Here is an 11,125-nt window from a genome sequence, read left to right on the forward strand (position 1 = left end):
CCATAGAGATGTATACTAATTACGTATACATCTCTATGTCCTTGCCTTACATCACTATGACATCCCATATGAGGCCAATTTGAAGTCTCCATGAGTATAGTGATTACCAATATTTACAACTATAAAAAAAATCATAACTTTCTTGTTGTTTGTCCAATATTGTTCAAACTTTCACCTATCAACTTGTCCGATTTTTATTTTTCTTATAAAAACAAGTTTTTATTTGGGTTGGATTCCCCTTTAAAGTGTAGTTGTCAGGAGGCGATTGCCCATGGTCTCTTATTATTTGACCTCTCGATAACATTTGATCTCACTATTTCCTGATCATCACACCGCGGGCTATCGGAACCGCGGACTATCGGACCCGCGGACTAAGGGACACGCGGACTATCGGGCTGTAATCCAATCACCGATGTTACATAAGTCCTATTTATACGACTATCGGAACACCGTTTTTTCTTGTTTGTGCATATTTGTGATGTAAATCATCGATATAAATTACGATAACAAAATCTTGTATATTCTGTCTGGATTCCCCCTGTTATTAAGAATAAGAGATGGCAACCTCGACATGTATACGCAATTTAACGAAGTCATTTTCGCAACCCAAATTAAAAGAGCTGGGCCTGGGAAAAAGAACCGTGTGTTCAACTAGTTCATTATTAGCCGCAGAATCAACAAGGGTAGATACAGGTGTGAACAGGACTGGAAAAACTAAGGTGAGTTTTGTGAAGACAGTCAGATTGCATGGTCTGACACAGTGGGTGCGCTTATCCGCCACTTTTTTACCCTATAATCAGGATCTGAATCATGATTCTGCAGAATCACGATTGCGTTTAGTCGAAATTGAATATAATCATGATTAGAATCACAAACATGAAACACGAAAAAAGGGGCGTTTGGAAAGACGTTTCTGCAGAATCACGTACGAAAATGTTCGAATAAACGATATCGTGATTACAATCATGATTCTATGACCTCACTGTTGTCGGGCTACTTTCGGTTTGACTCTTGCCAAGCTCAAGGCGCTCTATATGCTCATTGTATACCTACATGATTATGTACTATAACTATGCATGCATTTCTTGTCATGTTCAAGTTCTGTGTTGGTCATCGCATTGTCCACTACTTTTCATTTTTTGGTCATGTCTTCAACTTCAAGTTCTAGTATAGTAAATGAATTAACTGGACAGACAATGATCTCAGTTGTTGTTGAGTATACACTATACAGTATCAATATTAAATTGGATCTACGCTGAAATTCACTTTCGAACACCATTTGGATAAACTAACAAGATGAATAGAAGCATATGGACCCTATATGATAGAAGTAAACAAAATGAGGTATAGATTGAATTCTGGAAGCAAAATTTTTTTCGAGAGCCGAAACACTTGCGAAAAACTTCCTCTGTCAAACTGCGCACTAGTGATGCGCACTGGATTGGCCCAAATCTGAGGAGAAACAGCATTGGAATGAAGGTCGTCTAAACGCTGATTCTGTGATATTGTGATTCATGTTTACATTGACGAGTGGATACCATGCGCGACCAAAAAAACACGTAAAAAGGATGTCTTTTTCAAGATAGGGCACGTTACGTACGTAACGTGATAAGGGTGTCAAAAACACAAAAATATTGAAAAAAGGGTATCTATTTTGCCCGGAAAAATATACGTCTTTAGGGTCAAATGTGCGGGATGATAAAACAAAATCAAAATGTTTTATAAAGGATGTCCTTTTTGCCCCAACACTACGTGTTTAGAGTGCGATTTGCGCGAGGTGTGGAAGATGGGGCCGTACTTAACCAAAATAATGGTGTCTAAAGGTAAAACCGACGACCGACGGACGCGTGACATAAAAATAAAATATATCTGTACTTGTTTAGGGGTTCATTTCAGGGAATACTTGCTAAGAGTATCGTTTTGTTTCCAAGACTTGTTAAGGGGTGCATTTTCAGAATATGGAAAATACGTCGCTGTACTTGTTTAGGGGCTCAGTTCTGGGAATACTTGCCAATAGTATTTGTTTCCAATACTTGTTAAGGGTAGGGTTTCACACGCCAATACTTGTTAAGGGGTGCATTTTCAGAATATGGAAAATACGTGTTTAGGGTGCTTCTCAAGACCCCGTGGTCGCGCATGGTATCCACTCGTCAATGGAAGTGGCCCCCCCCCCCCCCGGGTTTTGAATCATGATTCAAATCATGATTCTGGCTTGAGGTCGCATAAACGCAGCCAGTGTCAGATAAGGGGGATTACTCCCTTTATATTTCAAATGTCAGGATTACAAAGCTGTAATTACAATTAACATTTGAGAATTAAATGTGCACGTTTATATTTTAGGATGAGTTTACTCGCTCAGCTACAGACTCAACACAGTCTGAATATCATGAATATGGTTAGTAAACACTTGTAGTATCAGAAATGGTTCCTGCTAAAGGTAATTCGCAGGCTACTCCAATATACTTCTACTGATTTTGTTTCTTTTTACTGTTCTGCACTAATTGTTGCCTATATTCATATAAAATTTTACCACTTTTTATTCACCTTTATTTTTTAATTATCAATTTGTCATATTCTGCTGTTTTGGTTGTAATTTGTATCCAGTTGTGCCTAGATGCTATTTTAGTACTTCTAGTTTCATTAAATTAAATACAAGGTGAAGAGCAAAAAGCTTTAAGTGACCTGCATCATCTTTACTCTGTTTCATCAACGAGCTATATATGCTTGACATGAATATGAAACTTTGCACGGCCTTTCAGAAGAATTAACTGTCTGCTGAGGTAGGCACAGTATGTGAATAAGTAAATGAAACTTTATTTTCTCTTCCAGTTACCGTATTCATGTGATAACGGGTCAGAAAACTATTATTTCTAGTGTTTGCTGGACATAATTAAGTTTGTTACGTGTTGACAAAAGGTGTAGGGGAGTGCTAGTGGGGTAAATAAGGCCATGGGGTTAATAAGTTAGTTTTTTTTAGCTCACTGTTCAAGGTATGGCCAAATGGATTACTGTTTTAGTATTTGAGACAGTTCCTTTGCACAGATTTTGAGCATAGAGAACATCTCACAGCCCAGGTGCACAAACCCAGCAGCACCCCAAAATCAAAATTTTGAAAGTAGCATTGCCACTTTAGAGAGGCGAATACTGTACCCAGTAATGTGTATTATATAACTTTTTCTGAGCATGTTTGAACTGTAGTAAATTTCACCACTTTTTCCTCTTTTTTCTGACTGGATACCAATGAAAACAACATGCCTGATGGGGTAAATAAGGCCACCCGGATTAATGCATAACTAAAACTATATGGTAACATCTGTTCAAACTTTAAAATGCAGTGTAGACATTTTAAATAATCTATATATGTCCACTACCAATAAAACAGGTAGATACATAATAATAATAATATCTGTGACAGTAGAAAACACAATCTGGGAATCTTTTTGTTTTCCATAATGGGTCATTCCATGTCAAATCACCCAATGGGTTTAACCCGACCATTTCTGATTTTGATAAAAATTGGTATACTTGTTTAGTGTGATCCCACAGTACCAAATTTCAAATTTTAGGTCAATCGGGTCAGGGGTTCGCGAGATACGGCCCGTTGAATTTCGAGATTTTCGGCAAAAATGGGCGTGGCCACCTACCTTTGAACCCTCATATCTCAAAAACCACTGGGCCAATCTTCACAAAATGGGTATTGATGGAAAGGGAATTAATTAAGGATTCCAAATCTGCCATCACTTTTAAGATTGAAACATTTCGAGGTGTTTTGACACTTTGACCTAAGTTTTGACCTTGAAATTGACTTTGTGGATCACGTGACCTTGACATTTTTTTTCATGAAATGTAAGCCCTGACATGTTCTATACAATATATAAAAGTTTCAGAGACGCAATATTTTTTGTTCAGGAGCAAATAAAATTGAAACTATGCATACCACCAGAAAATTCATAGTGAACAGTATTAAAACATGTACAGTACGTACAATAAAGTATATAATGCATACCAAACACATGCAATATGCACTGCATCAACTTCCATCATGCTCTTCCGCATTTTTTTTTTTTTTAATAGGAATAGGGCCTACAGTAGTACAGTACATCCATTCATTCTATTAATAGCAATACTTGGAAAGATACATGTAAAGGCATAAATGGTCTTTTTTTAAATCAGGGGATGCAGAAATGGGGGGGGGGGGGCTGCCAGGGGCTTCAGCCTTTGCACTTTTTTTCAAAAACCGTGTACGAGAATGTAAAAAAAACATATAAATGATTATGATTTTTTTTCATGGTCAGCCCCCCCCCCCCCCACTCTCGGCTAAGCCCCCTCACTTTCAAAACCATTCTGCGGCTTGTAATTTATGCTTGCCTATTTTAACGTTCCGTCAAAATCTATTGATACTCGGGCCATTACTGCATTAAAGGCAAAAAAATAATTTATAGTGAATTTTTTTTAATAGTAGTATTCACTCAGTATTGATTGGTTGAACAGAGGTCAGAGGTTGATTTATCAACTATTATCCACCACAGTCCATGATTTTCTGAATTTAGCCAAGGTCTTGATTACAGGAACTGGTCAGTGTGATATGTATGTGTTAATAGGAGTGGGCTATAAATGGGTGATTTTTAGTTTTACTGTGACAACAGTTTTTTTGTGTTCCTTTTACCTTATCTCAACATGAAATGACAATATTTTTTGTCTCGGGTCCGAGAAAAAAGTGTGCCGGGCCAAAATCCAAAATGGCCGCCAAAACCCCCCAAAATCACAGTTTTGGCCACAACTTTTTTATTTGGTGGTCAATTTCTCTGGTTTTGGTGTCTATTCATATGTTTTGGGGGGCAGGCAATTTGTTTTTCCTATAATTAGTACTTTTAAACCATTATTTGTAGAGTTAAAAGGTAATTATACCTAAATTTCCCCATTTTTGTAGCCTTTTTTCAGCCAAAAAGTGGGTTTTATCATCCTGGGGTTCTGGGATATTAGATGGTACGAGGTCAACAATAGCAAGCAGCTTCATGTAGATATATTGCTTTTATTCCTCCACTTTGGGTTTTACGGATATTTGTGAAAAAATCAAATATATCTTATCAAATAAAAGAAAATGTCATTTATCCATAGGGGCTATACGGTGTACAATGCACTGTACATACTACACTGCATATACATGTATCCATACATTGACCACCATGGCATATGACAAGGCCTGTATATAAACTATAGTGTCATAGAAATGAGCTTCAAAGGTTTAGAATTAGATTGTGAATTTGATTCCTTGTCAGCCGATGTACATGGTGAAACCAGCAACGTAAATTACACTTACATGTATTAATATCACATACATGTATATATACGTACATCACATTTTTAGCCATATCTTCTTCATTTGGAGGCTTTTTTTAAAACCTGGTTCTGGTGTCTAACTGGCCTATGTTTATGGGGTCAGGTAACTACTAGTATCATGGTAATGCTGATCAACAGCCAATCAGAATAAAGGTTAAGTTACCATTAAGTTAAGTTAACATAATGGTAAATTTTTATGCAACGGGGCCCAGAATAGCTACAGTGTAAATTACCTCCCTCAGCCCCCTGAATTAGCATATTTGACAAAACATGTCCTCAATTTCTGAGACAAAACATATCTTCAATTTCTGAGGCATCTAATTCTAAACCTGAGAGCTCATTTCTATGACACTATAGTTTATACAAGCCTTGTTATCTGTCATGGTGGCCAATGCATTTATGCAGTGCAGTATGCATGTACAGTACATTCTGTATAGCCCCAATGGATAATTGACATTTTTTTTATTTAATAAGATATATTTCACAAATATCCGTAAAACCCAAAGTGGAGGAATAAAAGCAATATAGCTATATGAAGCTGCTTGCTATTGTTGACCTCGTACCATCTAATATCCCAGAACCCCAGGATGATAAAACCTACTTTTTGGCTGAAAAAAGGCTACAAAAATGGGAAAATTTAGGTATAATTACCTTTTAACTCTACAAATAATGGTTTAAAAGTACTAATTATAGGAAAAACAAATTGCCTGCCCCCCAAAACATATGAATAGACACCAAAACCAGAGAAATTGACCACCAAATAAAAAAGTTGTGGCCAAAACTGTGATTTTGGGGGGTTTTGGCGGCCATTTTGGATTTTGGCCCGGCACACTTTTTTCTCGGACCCGAGACAAAAAATATTGTCATTTCATGTTGAGATACATTACAAGGAATAAAAAAAAACTGTTGTCATATTGAAATTACAAAAAAAGTATTTTTGACCCATGTATAGCCCACTCCTAGTGTTAATAAGAAGAAGACCATTCCAACCTAATTTGACTTAAAGTTGTTGATTGGTCACCATTTTAGATAATACAAATATTACACATTCATGCTATAAAGTAGATTGATTCAGGATGTAGCAGATAAAGTGTAGAGAAGCAGAGAGAACTGTGGAGATAGAATTGATTAAATCTAAGTACTAGTAGTTGATCTGCAACGATGATGGAAAATTAATTCAAATGGTAGGCCCTACAGTAACAGAACAGGTAATACATTAATTTCTCGACCTTGTGGTGTAGAAGATGATAACTGTAAGCACATTGTTTACTGTGATTCTTGTAATTGTGTACTTATGAGCTAAACAAGTCAAAGTAGTGCAAAATCATTTGCATGCTCAAGATGTACAATGCACACATATACATGAATATGCAGTATACATGTACATATGTTTTAATACTGTTCATTATGAATATCTGGTGGTAGGCATACTTCCAATCTTATTTGCTCCTAAACAAAAAATATTGCGTCTCTGAAACTTTTATATATTGTAAAGAACATGTCGGGGCTTACATTTCATGAAAAATAATGTCAAGGTCACGTGATCCACAAGGTCAATTTCAAGGTCAAAACTTAGGTCAAAGTGTCAAAACACCTCAAAATGTTTCAATCTTAAAAGTGATGGCAGATTTGGAATCCTTGATTAATTCCCTTTCCATCAATACCCATTTTGTGAAGATTGGCCCAGTGGTTTTTGAGATATGAGGGTTCAAAGGTAGGCGGCCACGCCCATTTTTGCCGAAAATCTCGGAATTCAACGGGCCGTATCTCGCGAACCCCTGACCCGATTGACCTAAAATTTGAAATTTGGTACTGTGGGATCACATTAAATAAGTATACCAATTTTTATCAAAATTAAAAATGGTAGGGTTAAAATTTTTATTTTTTTGGGGTGATTTGACATGGAATGACCCAATACTGGATAGTACTGTTACTGTTCATTAAACATTTTGGTAAATAACTAAATGTTGATGATGTTATTAAGTGATTGTATCAAACCATCTGAACTATTTTTACTTCGAATACAGCAACATAAAATAGATTTTAATCAGGTTGCCTCATTTGGCCCACTTCAGTGGGGCAAATAAGGCCACCAGACAAAAATATTTATGGCTTATTAATATGCAACTAGGCTGATTAGTTCTAACATTTTCAATGGATAATGTTGGTCTACTCTAGATCTAGTAAAAGACATCTAATCATGTTTCTACTGCTTTACATGAAAAAGATACAATCGAAGGCATACAATACAAGGAACCAAAGAATGTTCTTCTGACACAATGACTTGTGTAGACTTACGAATTCAAACTCATAGCTACTGCACTGTACAAGAGGGCCTAGTTGGCCCAGCCTACAACTTGTAACTTAAATCAGGGCTCGACATTCGCAGTGGCCCGGGGGCAACCAAAAATGAGTCGGGCCACCAACATTCTGTAAAAACCCACACGTGGTGGCCTGAATGGGCTACCAAAGTTTTTTTTGAGAAATTGTCATGTTTTCTATTGTTTTAGGGCCACCTAATTTGCTTTGTGGGCCACAAAATATATGAAATTAATGATTTTGGTGGACTAATCGGGCCACCAAGAAAAAAGGTTAGTGTGGATCCTTGCTTTAATGACTATAAAACATGAAAGTAGGTTTAAGGTTAGGTTTTGATTTTGAATTTCACACAGGTACTATATGATGGGGAATGTCCACTTTGCATTCAGGAGATAAAACTTGTGAAGTACCTTAACAAGAACAAAGATGTTATCCACTTTGTTGACATCTCTCAACCAGGATACAATCAGATGGAACATAACAATATTCCTTTAGATGAAGCCTTGGGTATCATGCATGTTATAGGACCAGATAACACAGTAAGACTTACTCTTTAATTAATTTGTTTCATTGAATCATTTTACAGAATCATGAAATATTATGGTAGATATGTTTAGTAATTGCTCAACTTCAATTCTTTGTATGTCTAGTTTCAATCTTATCCTTCAATAAGAATAAGAATGATTAAGATAATAATGAGAATGATATCAATATTATTATTATATTATGATATAACATCCCTAAGCATAAAGGACTTGCATGGATGTGTGTGTGTGTGAGTGTGTGTGTGTGTGTGTGTGGGGGGGGGGGGTTGAGAGTGACCATGTTTAAATACAATGTATGAACTATGCAGTCTGAAGTATTATATAGAGCTGAGCTTATCGCCAAGATATATGAAAAAGATGAAGGAAGTTCAATTCATTTCTCATTTTTTTTTTTTTCTTCTTCCCTCTCTTAGGTGCATAAGAAGATAGATGCTGTTGATGCCATGTACAGAGCTGTAGGTTGGGGTTGGGCAACCGGTTTCATGAAATGGCCAATATTTGCTGGATTATTTGATAGAGGCTACATGTGGTTTGCACGCAACCGACTTCGACTGACTGGTCAGCAGTGTAGGGAAGGGAATTGCAAGATTCCTGATGCATGATCTCTGTTGAGTTTACTTATTTCACTTCAATTCAAATTAATTTCAAATCGGCTTGACAATAGCAATAAGTACCTTATAGACATATTCAAATGATTCAGTATGGAAATGGACATTCAATTTATCAAAATGAAATGAATATAAGATTAAAATATATGATCAGTATATATGCCTACAGATATCAATATCCAAAATGAATCTTTGTGCACTCTTGCTGCACATTGAAATGTGGGTTTTTAGATGAATAAAGCCTGTTGTCATATACAATTTATGCCTTGCAATGCATTTCTGTATATTTTCTTGATTCCCAAATTGTTTATGTTGGGGGGGGGGGCACTTACATATATTGGTGGTAAGGGGACATGCCGCTTTGATGACCCTCCTTTCCAGACCTTATTTTCAGTTCTCTAGATACTCCTAATGACAGAAGTTAAGTTCAGAAGCTACGCAGCTCCCTACATATAACCCCCATTTCGGAGTTTTGTGAGGCACACCCCCATCAAAAAATCATTTGAGTGCCCCCCCCCCCCCCACCCGTGGGTATAGGTAAAATGAATCTCGCAAGAAAAAAAAAGAAAAAAGAAGATGGTTAAGTAAACTTTCTTGATCTGGTAGAGATCCAAATTTCCTGTAGTAACATCTTTTTCCTCATTTAGACAGTATAAATTGTTTGTATAGGGAATCAAATGAGGCATTCATGCTTGGGGAAAATGAACAAAAATGCATAACTTCGCTGAATGTTAATATTAATTAAGCAGCAAAGTAAGGTGAATATTCATCATTACTATTGAATCACCATGCATATATTATCATGCATTATGTTATATATCTCTAGAAAAAAATGGGAAAACTATTCTAGTGCATAAGCAGGAAACATTTGCAAAATAGCCTTTGATGTGGGAAACAATGAACTTTTTTTTTTTTTACTCTACCATTACATTATTATTAATATTATTATTATTTTTTTAAAATTTTAAGTGCAATATCAAGTTGAAACTGAATATGTCGGATGACATGATATCCCGGGGGGGGGGGGGGGGGCCACTTACATTGACGAGTGGATACCATGCGCGACCAAAAAAACATGTAAAAAGGATGTCTTTTTCAAGACAGGGCACGTTACGTACGTAATGTGATAAGGGTGTCAAAAACACAAAAATAATGAAAAAAGGGTATCTATTTTGCAAGGAAAGTTACGTGTTTAGGGTCAAATTTGCGGGGATGATAAAACAAAATTAAAATGTTTTATAAAGAATGTCCTTTTTGCCCAAAACATTATAGTCCTATTTGCGGACGTGTAAAGGTAAAACCGACGAGCGACGGACCCGTGACATAACAATAAAATATCGCTGTACTTGTTTAGGGGTTCATTTCAGGGACTACTTGCCAAGAGTATCGTTTTGTTTCCAAGACTTGTTAAGGGTAGGGTTTTACACGCCAATACTTGTTAAGGGATGCATTTTCGGAATATGGAAAATACGTATTTAGGGTGCTTTGCTAGACCCCATGGTCGCGCATGGTATCCACTCGTCAATGGAAGTGCCCCCCCCCCCCTCCCGGGATGATATCATACTGCTTTTGCATAATATACAAGGAAGGTGAGCATTATGATGCTATTCAACATTTCACTCAAACATGGGCTAATGTGGCTATAGAGACTGTGTTAGTGTGTTAAATGAAACAAGCTTTACATTTAATTTCATCTGTGTGACAGGGCTGTATAGATGGGGATTGAGAAGGATAATTTTTCATATTTTTACTCACCTTAAAGAGCTAGAAGAATGCTCATGATACTAATACAGTGAAGCTGCCTGTTGCAGGTACAATGTTTTTAATAGATGTACAAGTATATGCTTCTCATACCAGTGTCTTAAGCCAAGAAAATTTATTTGTCTACTTTTCATGATTAAATTATAATATGGAATGGACACTCAAATCAAAAGCATATTACTTTTATATTCTTTGTCTGGAATGTAATTAAACTAAGAAAACTAAGAAAAATTCTAATTGCAATTGTTAAAGCCTGGGCAAGTCCAACTTAAATTTATTTGAATGAAGAAAATTAAATCCAACTACATTCTGCATAGGATTGAAAATAAAGTTTGAACTTTTTTTATTTTGCTTATATTTACAAAGTAACAATGTTCAGTATTCAAATGAAGATAGAGGTACTATCACACACTCCCTATTTAATTTGTATTTTATTACAGGCTGTATATGAAATATGATATATATTTTTTCATCCCCCTACAATATTGTCAGACTTGGTTTAAAGTCATATCTAAATTTTATTTATAAATATTGAAATATACATATATATTT

The 11,125-nt window shown here is 36.1% G+C and overlaps 1 protein-coding gene across 1 annotated transcript; it reads left to right on the forward strand.

Moving 5' to 3' along the window:
• Positions 1-352: 352 nt before the first annotated feature.
• Positions 353-9,638, forward strand: LOC129256684 (uncharacterized). The gene is made up of 3 exons (XM_054894846.2): positions 353-719; positions 8,013-8,198; positions 8,618-9,638. Exons 1-3 carry the CDS (start codon positions 558-560, stop codon positions 8,804-8,806), a joined length of 537 nt encoding a protein of 178 aa, XP_054750821.1. The 5' UTR covers positions 353-557; the 3' UTR covers positions 8,807-9,638.
• Positions 9,639-11,125: the final 1,487 nt, after the last annotated feature.

This window comes from Lytechinus pictus, chromosome 3 (assembly GCF_037042905.1).
Source record: "Lytechinus pictus isolate F3 Inbred chromosome 3, Lp3.0, whole genome shotgun sequence".
Lineage (NCBI taxonomy): Eukaryota > Metazoa > Echinodermata > Echinoidea > Temnopleuroida > Toxopneustidae > Lytechinus > Lytechinus pictus.

Coding starts and splice junctions, on each gene's coding strand:
- LOC129256684 (XM_054894846.2), top strand. CDS start 558: ATGGCAACCTCGACATGTATACGCAATTTAACGAAGTCATTTTCGCAA. Junction 720..8,012: donor ACAGGACTGGAAAAACTAAG/GTGAGTTTTGTG, acceptor AATTTCACACAG/GTACTATATGATGGGGAATG. Junction 8,199..8,617: donor TTATAGGACCAGATAACACA/GTAAGACTTACT, acceptor TCCCTCTCTTAG/GTGCATAAGAAGATAGATGC.